The sequence below is a fragment of the Oncorhynchus clarkii genome, unplaced genomic scaffold, assembly GCF_045791955.1.
Source record: "Oncorhynchus clarkii lewisi isolate Uvic-CL-2024 unplaced genomic scaffold, UVic_Ocla_1.0 unplaced_contig_5542_pilon_pilon, whole genome shotgun sequence".
NCBI classification, from domain to species: domain Eukaryota; kingdom Metazoa; phylum Chordata; class Actinopteri; order Salmoniformes; family Salmonidae; genus Oncorhynchus; species Oncorhynchus clarkii.
In genome coordinates this window covers 32,501-47,500 of record NW_027260943.1, presented here as the reverse complement: position 1 = coordinate 47,500, position 15,000 = coordinate 32,501, and the positions used below count along the sequence as shown (strand labels likewise).

The window sequence follows — 15,000 nt, the reverse complement described above, 5'->3', positions numbered from 1 at the left end:
CTGGCTTCTCTATAGATGGGGACAGGGCCAGTTAAGGGCCCTAGATACTGTAGTAGCCCTCTTCAGACCACAGTGGTTGAACCCTCCAACTGGCTTCTCTATAGATGGGGACAGGGCCAGTTAAGGGCCCTAGATACTGTAGTAGACCTCTTCAGACCACAGTGGTTGAACCTTCCAACTGGCTTCTCTATAGATGGGGACAGGGCCAGTTAAGGGCCCTAGATACTGTAGTAGCCCTCTTCAGACCACAGTGGTTGAACCCTCCAACTGGCTTCTCTATAGATGGGGACAGGGCCAGTTAAGGGCCCTAGATACTGTAGTAGCCCTCTTCAGACCACAGTGGTTGAACCCTCCAACTGGCTTCTCTATAGATGGGGACAGGGCCAGTTAAGGGCCCTAGATACTGTAGTAGACCTCTTCAGACCACAGTGGTTGAACCCTCCAACTGGCTTCTCTATAGATGGGGACAGGGCCAGTTAAGGGCCCTAGATACTGTAGTAGACCTCTTCAGAAATCCTTTATACCAACTGGGTTCAAACCCCGGGTCTCCTGCGTGCCACAAGACTGTTAGCCCACTGATGGAGGTCAAAGGCTTTAGCTCAGTGGGATAACACAGTCTTGTGCAACAGTGCGATGCATAACTTTGTCTGAGACCTGAAGCTTTAGCAGGCTAACACAGTCCTGTATAGAGGCACAACCCAGCTGGTAACTGTATACACTGTGTAAGCTAGCTGTGTTTATTCTGGCTGTCAGGGACCTGCTGAATGTACTGCTTTCTCTGGGATGAAATCACCAGACCTGGACAGATCGTCTCATCCACATTAGTCTCATGATTATGGATTGATAGAGATCATTCTATTCATCCTACATCAGATAGGAAGGGTTGCCTGGTTACAGATGAGCCTGGGTTATTCAAGGAAACAACAGACTACACACGCGCGTGAGCGCACACACGAACACAGCAAACTAACTCTCAGACACGCACAGCGAACACACACACACAGACACACACACACACACACAGACACACACACACACACACAGACACACACACACACACACACACACAGACACACACACACCTACTGTAGATGTTAATGAACAGATGCTGCTGTTGTAATATGAGGATTGAAATGAAAGCAAGGCCAGAAGATAAAAGATGATGAAAGAAAGAGGGTTACATCTCCCTTGTATCTTCTGTTCATCTCTCTCCTCCTCTCATCCCCCTCTCCCAGCCTTGGAGGATAAAAGCAGCGTTGTCTTTTGTCTGAATCATAATAACACCACCGCCTCTTTAAATCAGATGTTCTGTGCATCTATGTGTGTTGACAACAGCAGAGATGGTGTTTTGAGGAAACATGGACAACTGTCATTGGAGCAGTCGTCGGCTAAATTCAGTTGATGTTGATATGTGTTACTGCCCCCTGCTGGTATGGAATGGCAGTGACTGGTTTTATTTTTAATTTTTTTATTTGACCTTTATTTAACTGGGCAAGTTAATTAAGAATAAATTCTTATTTTCAATGATGGCCTAGGAACAGTGGGTTAACTGCCTGTTCAGGGGCAGAACAACAGATTTGTACCATGTCAGCTCGGGGGTTTGAACTTGCAACCTTTTGGTTACTAGTCCAACACTCTAACCACTAGGCTACCCTGCCGCCCCAGGCATAACTCCCGGTTATACTGTTGGGGTCATACTGTTGGGGTTATACTGTTGGGGTCATACTGTCGGGGTCATACTGTCGGGGTCATACTGTCGGGGTCATACTGTCGGGGTCATACTGTCGAGCTCATATTGTCGAGCTCATATTGTCGGGGTCATACTGTTGGGGTCATACTGTTGGGGTCATACTGTTGGGCTCATACTGTTGGGGTCATACTGTTGAGCTCATATTGTTGGGGTCATACTGTTGGGGTCATACTGTTGGGGTCATACTGTTGGGGTCATACTGTTGAGCTCATACTGTTGAGCTCATACTGTTGGGGTCATATTGTTGGGGTCATACTGTTGATGTCATACTGTTGGGGTCATACTGTTGAGGTCATACTGTTGGGGTCATACTGTTGATCTCATACTGTTGGGGTCATACTGTTGGGGTCATATTGTTGGGGTCATACTGTTGGGGTCATACTGTTGAGGTCATACTGTTGGGGTCATACTGTTGGGGTCATACTGTTGAGGTCATACTGTTGAGGTCATACTGTTGAGGTCATACTGTTGGGGTCATACTGTTGAGGTCATACTGTTGAGGTCATACTGTTGAGGTCATACTGTTGGGGTCATACTGTTGAGGTCATACTGTTGGGGTCATACTGTTGGGGTCATACTGTTGTGGTCATACTGTTGAGGTCATACTGTTGGGGTCATACTGTTGGGGTCATACTGTTGGGGTCATACTGTTGAGGTCATACTGTTACGGTCATACTGTTGGGGTCATACTTTTGGGGTCATACTGTTGGGGTCATACTGTTGGGGTCATACTGTTGGGGTCATACTGTTGAGGTCATACTGTTGAGGTCATACTGTTACGGTCATACTGTTGGGGTCATACTGTTGAGGTCATACTGTTGAGGTCATACTGTTGGGGTCATACTGTTACGGTCATACTGTTGGGGTCATACTGTTGGGGTCATACTGTTGAGGTCATACTGTTGAGGTCATACTGTTGAGGTCATACTGTTGCGGTCATACTGTTGGGGTCATACTGTTGGGGTCATACCGTGTCTAAAAACATAGCTGAGTGTCTTCTCTCCCAGTGATAACAACAAAACATAATTTATGTGCAAATGAATAATAACAATCTATTCTCCTGTTCTCTCTTTCCCTATTTTAAGCCATCGTTGTAAATAATAATTTGTTCTTAACTGACTTGCCTTGTTAATTAAACGTTAAATTATATATATATATTTTAAATCTTCATAACCCTATCAATGAATAACAATCACAACTGCCAATGAATGAAAAGGACAGCAGAACCTAACCTGCTGTCTGTCTTTCGAAGAACATCATTTCATTAATATAAATATGACCAATCTATTCTCCTGTTGTCTCTCTCCCTAGCTGTCTCTAACCTGGATGTGGAGAGTAAGCTAACAGTGCACTACCAGGCCCCATGGCACCAGCACCACAACGTGTTTCACCCCTGCAGCCGGCCGCCATGCGTAGAGGAGCTCCACAGACATGCCAAGCAGAGCCTGCGAGCCTTGCACAGAGGTGACATACCCCGCCTAACGTACACCACCTAACACCTAGCATACACCACCTAACATACACCGCCTAACATACACCACCTAACATACACCACCTAACACCACATAGCACCTAACACACACCTAACACACACCACCTAACACCTAACACACACCACCTAACACACACCACCTAACATACACCACCTAACACCTAGCATACACCACCTAACATACACCACCTAACACCTAGCATACACCACCTAACACCTAACATACACCACCTAACACCTAGCATACACCACCTAACACCTAGCATACACCACCTAACACCTAACATACACCACCTAACACCTAGCATACACCACCTAACACCTAACATACACCACCTAACACCTAACATACACCACCTAACACCTAGCATACACCACCTAACACCTAGCATACACCACCTAACACCTAACATACACCACCTAACACCTAACACACACCAACACACACCACCTAACATACACCACCTAACATACACCACCTAACACACACCACCTAACACCTAGCATACACCACCTAACACCTAACATACACCACACACCACTTAACACACAACACCTAACATGCACCACCTAACACCTAGCATACACCACCGAACACCTAACATACACCACCTAACACACACCAACACACACCACCTAACATACACCACCTAACATACATCACCTAACACCTAACATAAGCCACCTAACACCTAGCATACACTACCTAACACCTAACATACACCACCTAACACCTAACATAAGCCACCTAACACCTAGCATACACCACCTAACACCTAGCATACACCACCTAACACCTAACATACACCACCTAACACCTAGCATACACCACCTAACACCTAGCATACACCACCTAACACCTAGCATACACCACCTAACTCCTAGCATACACCACCTAACACCTAGCATACACCACCTAACACCTAACATACACCACCTAACACCTAACATACGCCACCTAACACACACCAACACACACCACCTAACATACACCACCTAACACACACCACCTAACATACACCACCTAACACCTAGCATACACCACCTAACACCTAACATACACCACCTAACACCTAGCATACACCACCTAACACCTAGCATACACCACCTAACACCTAACATACACCACCTAACACCTAGCATACACCACCTAACACCTAGCATACACTACCTAACACCTAACATACACCACCTAACACCTAACATAAGCCACCTAACACCTAGCATACACCACCTAACACCTAGCATACACCACCTAACACCTAACATACACCACCTAACACCTAACATACACCACCTAACACCTAACATACACCACCTAACACCTAACATACACCACCTAACACCTAACATACACCACCTAACACACAACACCTAACATACACCACCTAAGACACACCACCTAACACTTAACACACACCACCTAACACCTAACATACACCACCTAACACACACCACCTAACACTTAACACACACCACCTAACACCTAACATACACCACCTCACACACCACCTAACACACACCACCTAACACCTAACACAGACAACCTAACACAGAAATACCAAGCAGAGCTTCTGAGCCCTACACAGAGCTTGGGAACCAAAGCACACAAGCACACACACCATAAACCATACACTCTACCTAACAACAGTTTGAACCAGGATTGGTGTGAAGTCCATCAACAATCCCTCATATGTGGTGCCACCTAGTGTTAGTACTGTGAACACCTGCTGGTCTGGGTTCTAGAAAACTCTTGATTGACATCGTCTCAGTGAGGAGCCAGTGGCTGTTAAAGCTGTAACACAACATGGTGACCGCTAGTGAATACAGTCACAACATGGTGACTGCTAGTGAATACAGTCACAACATGGTGACTGCTAGTGAATACAGTCACAACATGGTGACTGCTAGTGAATACAGTCACAACATGGTGACTGCTAGTCAATACAGTCACAACATGGTGACTGCTAGTGAATACAGTCACAACATGGTGACCGCTAGTGAATACAGTTACAACATGGTGACTGCTAGTGAATACAGTCACAACATGGTGACTGCTAGTGAATACAGTCACAACATGGTGACTGCTAGTGAATACAGTCACAACATGGTGACTGCTAGTCAATACAGTCACAACATGGTGACTGGTAGTGAATACAGTCACCACATGGTGACTGCTAGTGAAAACAGTCACAACATGGTGACTGCTAGTGAATACAGTCACAACATGGTGACTGCTAGTCAATACAGTCACAACATGGTGACTGCTAGTGAATACAGTCACAACATAGTGACTGCTAGTGAATACAGTCACAACATGGTGACCGCAAGTGAATACAGTCACAACATGGTGACTGCTAGTGAATACAGTCACAACATGGTGACTGCTAGTGAATACAGTCACAACATGGTGACTGCTAGTGAATACAGTCACAACATGGTGACCGCTAGTGAAAATAGTCACAACATGGTGACTGCTAGTGAATACAGTCACAACATGGTGACTGCTAGTGAATACAGTCACAACATGGTGACTGCTAGTGAATACAGTCACAACATGGTGTCTGCTAGTGAATACAGTCACAACATGGTGACTGCTAGTGAATACAGTCACAACATAGTGACTGCTAGTGAATATAGTCACAACATGGTGACCGCTAGTGAATACAGTCACAACATGGTGACCGCTAGTGAATATAGTCACAACATGGTGACTGCTAGTGAATACAGTCATAACATGGTGACCGCTAGTGAATACAGTCACAACATGGTGACCGCTAGTGAATACAGTCACAACATGGTGACCACTAGTGAATACAGTCATCTAATATAGCAAGACCCTGTCAGAATCTGACCTCAGTATTTCCCTCATGGTTTACAGACCAACAGCAACGTCAACGGGCGAACAGCCGCGAGCGCCGAGTGACCATCTCCATCTCTGGGGCTCCTCCAATGCCCACCCTCCCTTCCCCACGCACCCTCAGACGGCACGAGCAGAGGGGCAGGCACAGCCGCGCGGTAAGGGGATACACATGTCTTTACAGGCTTTGCTCAAGCGCTATACAAGCACACCTGATACAACAGCTAATCAATAGTCCTGAGGAGAAGTCCTGAAATGACTTGACTGATATAGCAGCTAATCAATGTCCCGAGGAGAAGTCCTGAAATGACGACTGATATAGCAGCTAATCAATGTCCCGAGGAGAAGTCCTGAAATGACTTGACTGATATAGCAGCTAATCAATGTCCCGAGGAGAAGTCCTGAAATGACTTGACTGATATAGCAGCTAATCAATGTCCTGAGGAGAAGTCCTGAAATGACTTGACTGATATAGCAGCTAATCAATATCCTGAGGAGAAGTCCTGAAATGACTTGACTGATATAGCAGCTAATCAATGTCCTGAGGAGAAGTCCTGAAATGACTTGACTGATATAGCAGCTAATCAATGTCCTGAGGAGAAGTGCTGAAATGACTTGACTGATATAGCAGCTAATCTGTATTTGTTTGTTTTATTGACAAGCAGCAGGCGAGACCAGAGAGAGAGATAGAATATCAACGGAAGGTAAACTATCACATAGTGTAGTGCCTGTTGTGTGTTGTCAACCTACAAGTGGTGTGTGTTGTCAACCTACAAGTGGTGTGTGATGTCAACCTACAAGTGGTGTGTGATGTCAACCTACAAGTGCTGTGTGATGTCAACCTCCAAGTGGTGTGTGATGTCAACCTATAAGTGGTGTGTGATGTCAACCTACAAGTGGTGTGTGATGTCAACCTACAAGTGGTGTGTGATGTCAACCTACAAGTGGTGTGTGTTGTCAACCTACAAGTGCTGTGTGATGTCCACTGTGTTTTCACATTGTGGTCCTGTAACTGTAACTATGAAAATACAGTTGAATTTCTTCTTAAACATGATATAGTAGCATGTGTCCATTGTTGATGATGTCACCAGTGCAGTGCAGTGAGCTTAGTAGGTTTCAGCTTGTTGTGTTCTCTTTCTCTCTGCTGCATGGCTTCCACTAGGAGAGACACGTGAGAGAGACAGACATCCAGACAATACACAGAAAGGTAACAGAAAAGACATCAGAACACATATATCTACATTCGGATGACTTTATCGGTCAATTGCCCTCAAGGTCCAAAACCGAAATTTGACTTCTTAACCCAACCCCTCCGAAAGACACATAAACAAGTTTTGGAGAGGTGCAGGGGGCTGCCTCTCTGGGAGCTGTCGTTGTAGGGGTTAAGTGCCTTGCTCAAGGGCACAATGGCAGGCAATAATGGCATCTTAAGATTTGATCACTACCTGACAGATTTTCCCCGTCAGACCCGGGATTTGACCTGGCAACCTTCCGGTTGCCGGCTCGTCTCTCTAACCGCTAGGCTACCTGATCTCATCGCATGTTTTTATCACGTGTTTTCCATCCCAGTGAGTTTGCATGCTGGGGGGGGGGGGGGGGAGTATGACTGTATTGCACATAAGAATGTTTAGCGTTATGACTCATCATGCTGCGTATCTTCCTTTAACGCTGCAGGAGAGACCTGGAAGGGAGGGTCACTGTCACACTATACAGAGAAAGGTAAATGGGATGGCGTTCATTACAAGATGACCCCTCTAGAGTCCTGCTAACGCCACTCTTATTTGTTCATAACAGCTTTCTGTCCTGAGGAATCCTGAAAACGGTCACCTCTCAGCATTCACAGACAAATATAATTCTTTCACTATGTTTTCTTGTAGGATGCGATGATGACATCACTTCCTTGTCTAAACGGGGAAGAAGGATGCCTGACTTACTCATCTCCGTAGCATCACAAGAAGTTACTCACCATGTTTTGTGTTCCTGTCCGCAGCACCTGGGTCCCCCATGTTTCATCCTGTCTGTCTAATGTTTCATTCAATATGATTTCACCTTTGTCTCTAAGTCCCATCCGTGGTTTTAATTTTGTCCCATCGATCAAGTTGTCATCATTTTTGTTTTCTTCATGTTTTGTGTTTATAGTATGACCGTACCCGCTCCCCCTCCCCCACTGAATGTTGCCTCTTCACCCCATGGACCAGAAAGGTATTTGTCTGCATTCCAAAAGCCTCGTGGTTTAAAATCTACAGGCCCGAAATTAATTGTAATACTAGTTCTAAATATAACTACTACTACTACCTCTCCTTCCTGCTGTTCTAACCTCCATCCTCTAGCATCTCATTAGCTCCTGTCTACTGTCTACATCTCATTAGCTCCTGTCTACTGTCTACATCTCACTAGCTCCTGTCTACTGTCTTCATCTCATTAGCTCCTGTCTACTGTCTACATCTCATTAGCTCCTGTCTACTGTCTACATCTCATTAGCTCCTGTCTACTGTCTACTGTCTACATCTCATTAGCTCCTGTCTACTGTCTACATCTCATTAGCTCCTGTCTACTGTCTACATCTCAACTGTCTTCATCTCATTAGCTCCTGTCTACTGTCTACATCTCATTAGCTCCTGTCTACTGTCTACATCTCATTAGCTCCTGTCTACTGTCTACATCTCATTAGCTCCTGTCTACTGTCTACATCTCACTAGCTCCTGTCTACTGTCTACATCTCATTAGCTCCTGTCTACTGTCTACATCTCATTAGCTCCTGTCTACTGTCTACATCTCATTAGCTCCGGTCTACTGTCTACATCTCATTAGCTTCTGTCTACATCGCATTAGCTCCTGTCTACTGTCTACTGTCTACATCTCATTAGCTCCTGTCTACTGTCTACATCTCAACTGTCTTCATCTCATTAGCTCCTGCCTACTGTCTACTGTCTACATCTCATTAGCTCCTGTCTACTGTCTACTGTCTACATCTCATTAGCTCCTGTCTACTGTCTACATCTCAACTGTCTACATCTCATTAGCTCATGTCTACTGTCTACTGTCTACAGCTCGTTAGCTCCTGTCTACTGTCTACATCTCATTAGCTCCTGTCTACTGTCTACATCTTATTAGCTCCTGTCTACTGTCTACATCTCATTAGCTCCTGTCTACTGTCTACTGTCTACATCTCATTAGCTCTTGTCTACTGTCTACATCTCAACTGTCTTCATCTCATTAGCTCCTGCCTACTGTCTACTGTCTACATCTCATTAGCTCCTGTCTACTGTCTACTGTCTACTTCTCAACTGTCTACATCTCATTAGCTCATGTCTACTGTCTCCTGTCTACATCTCATTAGCTCCTGTCTACTGTCCACTGTCTACATCTCATTAGCTCCTGTCTACTGTCTACATCTCAACTGTCTACATCTCATTAGCTCATGTCTACTGTCTACTGTCTACAGCTCGTTAGCTCCTGTCTACTGTCTACATCTCGTTAGCTCCTGTCTACTGTCTACTGTCTACATCTCGTTAGCTCCTGTCTACTGTCTACATCTCATTAGCTCCTGTCTACTGTCTTCATCTCATTAGCTCCTGTCTACTGTCTTCATCTCGTTAGCTCCTGTCTACTGTCTACATCTCATTAGCTCCTGTCTACTGTCTACTGTCTACATCTCATTAGCTCATGTCTACTGTCGACTGTCTACATCTCATTAGCTCCTGTCTACTGTCTACATCTCATTAGCTCCTGTCTACTGTCTACATCTCAACTGTCTTCATCTCATTAGCTCCTGTCTACTGTCTACATCTCATTAGCTCCTGTCTACTGTCTACATCTCAACTGTCTACATCTCATTAGCTCATGTCTACTGTCTACTGTCTACAGCTCGTTAGCTCCTGTCTACTGTCTACATCTCATTAGCTCCTGTCTACTGTCTACATCTTATTAGCTCCTGTCTACTGTCTACATCTCATTAGCTCCTGTCTACTGTCTACTGTCTACATCTCATTAGCTCCTGTCTACTGTCTACATCTCAACTGTCTTCATCTCATTAGCTCCTGCCTACTGTCTACTGTCTACATCTCATTAGCTCCTGTCTACTGTCTACTGTCTACTTCTCAACTGTCTACATCTCATTAGCTCATGTCTACTGTCTCCTGTCTACATCTCATTAGCTCCTGTCTACTGTCCACTGTCTACATCTCATTAGCTCCTGTCTACTGTCTACATCTCAACTGTCTACATCTCATTAGCTCATGTCTACTGTCTACTGTCTACAGCTCGTTAGCTCCTGTCTACTGTCTACATCTCGTTAGCTCCTGTCTACTGTCTACTGTCTACATCTCGTTAGCTCCTGTCTACTGTCTACATCTCATTAGCTCCTGTCTACTGTCTTCATCTCATTAGCTCCTGTCTACTGTCTTCATCTCATTAGCTCCTGTCTACTGTCTACATCTCATTAGCTCCTGTCTACTGTCTACTGTCTACATCTCATTAGCTCATGTCTACTGTCGACTGTCTACATCTCATTAGCTCCTGTCTACTGTCTACATCTCAACTGTCTTCATCTCATTAGCTCCTGTCTACTGTCTACATCTCATTAGCTCCTGTCTACTGTCTACATCTCAACTGTCTACATCTCATTAGCTCATGTCTACTGTCTACTGTCTACAGCTCGTTAGCTCCTGTCTACTGTCTACATCTCATTAGCTCCTGTCTACTGTCTACATCTTATTAGCTCCTGTCTACTGTCTACATCTCATTAGCTCCTGTCTACTGTCTACTGTCTACATCTCATTAGCTCCTGTCTACTGTCTACATCTCAACTGTCTTCATCTCATTAGCTCCTGCCTACTGTCTACTGTCTACATCTCATTAGCTCCTGTCTACTGTCTACTGTCTACTTCTCAACTGTCTACATCTCATTAGCTCATGTCTACTGTCTCCTGTCTACATCTCATTAGCTCCTGTCTACTGTCCACTGTCTACATCTCATTAGCTCCTGTCTACTGTCTACATCTCAACTGTCTACATCTCATTAGCTCATGTCTACTGTCTACTGTCTACAGCTCGTTAGCTCCTGTCTACTGTCTACATCTCGTTAGCTCCTGTCTACTGTCTACTGTCTACATCTCGTTAGCTCCTGTCTACTGTCTACATCTCATTAGCTTCTGTCTACTGTCTTCATCTCATTAGCTCCTGTCTACTGTCTTCATCTCATTAGCTCCTGTCTACTGTCTACATCTCATTAGCTCCTGTCTACTGTCTACTGTCTACATCTCATTAGCTCATGTCTACTGTCGACTGTCTACATCTCATTAGCTCCTGTCTACTGTCTTCATCTCATTAGCTCCTGTCTACTGTCTACTGTCTACATCTCATTAGCTCCTGTCTACTGTCTGGTGTCTACATCTCATTAGCTCCTGTCTACTGTCTACTGTCTACTGTCTTCATCTAATTAGCTCCTGTCTACTGTCTTCATCTCGTTAGCTCCTGTCTACTGTCTACATCTCATTAGCTCCTGTCTACTGTCTACATCTCATTAGCTCCTGTCTACTGTCTACATCTCATTAGCTCCTGTCTACTGTCTTCATCTCATTAGCTCCTGTCTACTGTCTTCATCTCATTAGCTCCTGTCTACTGTCTACATCTCATTAGCTCCTGTCTACTGTCTACATCTCATTAGCTCCTGTCTACTGTCTACATCTCATTAGCTCCTGTCTACTGTCTTCATCTCGTTAGCTCCTGTCTACTGTCTACTGTCTACATCTCATTAGCTCATGTCTACTGTCGACTGTCTACATCTCATTAGCTCCTGTCTACTGTCTTCATCTCATTAGCTCCTGTCTACTGTCTACATCTCATTAGCTCCTGTCTCCTGTCTACATCTCATTAGCTCCTGTCTACTGTCTACTGTCTACATCTCATTAGCTCCTGTCTCCTGTCTACATCTCATTAGCTCCTGTCTACTGTCTCCTGTCTACATCTCATTAGCTCCTGTCTACTGTCTTCTGTCTACATCTCATTAGCTCCTGTCTACTGTCTCCTGTCTACATCTCAACTGTCTACATCTCATTAGCTCATGTCTACTGTCTACTGTCTACAGCTCGTTAGCTCCTGTCTACTGTCTACATCTCGTTAGCTCCTGTCTACTGTCTACTGTCTACATCTCGTTAGCTCCTGTCTACTGTCTACATCTCATTAGCTCCTGTCTACTGTCTTCATCTCGTTAGCTCCTGTCTACTGTCTCCTGTCTACATCTCATTAGCTCCTGTCTACTGTCTCCTGTCTACATCTCATTAGCTCCTGTCTACTGTCTTCAAAACATGATCATTCTCCTCTCCACTCCTTTCAACTTCTGACCACTATCCAGAACTCTGGGACTTTCCTGGAATCATGTTCTTTGACACTTGAGCATTTGAGCTGTCTGTTGATCTCTGTGTTGATCTTGATATCTTCCTGTTCTTCATTTCTCTTTCCTCCAGAACATTTACTGAAATGGAATTCAAATGTTTTGCTAATTTTGTGTCTGTGCTTTGTAAGTGTATAACTTGTAAGTGTTGAACATAAGAGTTAAGTAACTGCCTGAATACAATGTACTTTGTATGTTGGCCTTTGTAACAATACATCTAAGCATGTGTTGAAAAGGGCTCCTTGTTCTCTATTCCCTATATAGTGAGCCATGATGCTCTGGTCCTATACAGTATATAGGGAATATTATAACCTGGCTGGTTCCAGCACTGAATGCTGATTGGCTGACAGCCGTGGTATATCAGACCGAATACCACGGGTATGACAAAACATTTATTTTTACTGCTCTAATTGCGTTGATAACCAGTTTATAATAGCAATAAGGCACCTCGGGCGTTGTGCCTAAGAACAGCCTTTAGCCGTGGTATATTGGCCACATACCACACCCCCTTGTGCCTTATTGATTAAGTATACCATTTGGAACTTTTCTAGGTGTTACTCTAACCCTACAACACCAACTGACTGTATCTCTCTCCATCTGCTTCAGGCTGCCACTACCACTGACCCTGATGCTGAGCCTGCAGTGGGCCACAGGTCTACTGGTGCTATCCCCAACCCCCCATCCACACTGGACAAGCAGACCAACTGGTCCAAGGCCCTGCCTCTGCCCACCCCCCAGGAGAGGATGAAGAGTGACCCAGCAGTCGTGTCCTCGTGCATCATCCCCATCAACGTCACTGGTAAACACGACATAGCTCCAATGTCTGTCTCTGGATGTGTTTGATATTCTCTCAATCGCTCTCTCTCTCTCTCTCTCTCACTCTCTCTCTCTCTCTATCTCTCTCTCTCTCTCTGTCTCTGTCTCTCTCTCTCTCTCTCTCTCTGTCTCTGTCTCTCTCTCTCTGTCTCTCTGTCTCTCTCTGTCTCTCTCTCTCCCTTTCTCTCTCTCTCTCTCTCTCTCTCTCTCTCTCTCTCACTCGCTATCTCCCTTTCTCTCTCTCTCACTCTGTACATTCTGTCGCTCTCTCTCTCTCTCTCTCGCTCTCTCTCTCTCTCACTCTCTCTCTATCTCCCTTTCTCTCTCTCTCACTCTATCTCCCTTTCTCTCTCTCACTCTGTACATTCTGTCGCTCTCTCTCTCTCCCTCTCTCTCTCTCTCTCTCTCTCTCCCTTTCTCTCTCTCTCACTCTGTGCATTCTGTCGCTCTCTCTCTCTCTCTCTCTCTCTCCCTTTCTCTCTCACTGTACATTCTGTCACTCTCTCTCTCTCTCTCTCTCCCTTTCTCTCTCACTATACATTCTGTTGCTCCCTCTCTCTCCTTTTCTCTCCATTTCTCTCTCTCTGTACATTCTCTCTATCTCTCTCTATATCTCTCTCTCTCTCTCTCTCTAGTCTGTTGTTTGAATCAATTAATCTATTAATTAACTGTTGTGTGTGTATTAGTGAGTGTGTGTAACTTGTAAACTGTGTGGAATGTCATTTGTGAGATGTGGAAAGACATCACTCTTGACGGACAATAAATTACATCAATGTTGTACATTGCGTGTACTTTGTTCCTCTCCACAGGGGTGGGGTTCGACAGGGAGGCTAGTGTACGCTGCTCCCTGGTACACTCCCAGTCTGTGCTGCAGAGGAGGAGGAAGCTGAGGAGGAGGAAGACCATCACCGGGATCCCCAGACGAGTTCAACAGGACATGGGTACAGCTGTCTGTCTGTTATACTGTCTGTCTGTCTGTGCCTGACCTCCAAGTACTGTCATTACCACTCGGTCAACTGACTGTAATGTTGTTGTTCCTCCTCTATGTTTCTTCACTTTAATGGTTTAACACAATCCTATTTTCTGGAGACAAACAAACATGCATATTTGTCCTACCATTTAGACTTGAACAAATATTGCATCTGCCTGAATTTCATTGATAGAAAACAGGAGACTCAGACTTTATTTTCTAATCATGTTGATTGATGACTTACTGCCACCCCTGTTTCCTTTCAGACTCTGATGAGTCTCCAGTGACGAGGGAAAGGACAGTGGTGGTCCACACCAACCCTCACCTGTCCCTCTGTCAGGAGGAGCTGTCCCTCCGAGGGGGACACACCAAGGACTCCGGCTGCCAGACGGACGACTGCCTGACCGGTGGCGGTGGCGCCCCGTCCAGGAGACGTATACGTGCCCAGCGCGGCGGCCAGGGGGGTATCCCCGCCTCCCTCTCCCACTCCACCGGGAACATCTCCTCGCTCCCCGACCACCCTGACACCGCCATGTACACCGCCTCCGGCTCCCGCCTCCGCTCCCGCAGCCTCCCCCGCGAGGGCGGCCGCATACGCGACGAGGACCAGGACGACAGTGATGAAGATGAGGATGATGATGACGACGATGATGATGAAGATGAGGAGCTCTCTCCATACGAGACGGAGGACTTCCTCCCGGGAACGGGGCCAAGGATG

At 45.5% G+C, this 15,000-nt stretch overlaps 1 protein-coding gene across 1 annotated transcript in view; it reads left to right on the top strand.

Moving 5' to 3' along the window:
- LOC139402475 (actin remodeling regulator NHS-like) overlaps nt 1-15,000 on the top strand; it is a 49,350-nt gene that overhangs the window by 24,209 nt on the left and 10,141 nt on the right. The window contains exons 2-9 of the mRNA XM_071146435.1: nt 3,062-3,214; nt 6,124-6,260; nt 6,768-6,806; nt 7,265-7,309; nt 7,777-7,821; nt 13,103-13,295; nt 14,122-14,253; nt 14,549-15,000. The exon at nt 14,549-15,000 is cut by the window's right edge and continues 246 nt beyond it. Of these exons, the coding sequence (XP_071002536.1) occupies nt 3,062-3,214; nt 6,124-6,260; nt 6,768-6,806; nt 7,265-7,309; nt 7,777-7,821; nt 13,103-13,295; nt 14,122-14,253; nt 14,549-15,000 (1,196 nt within the window). The remainder of the gene's footprint in view (nt 1-3,061; nt 3,215-6,123; nt 6,261-6,767; nt 6,807-7,264; nt 7,310-7,776; nt 7,822-13,102; nt 13,296-14,121; nt 14,254-14,548) is intronic.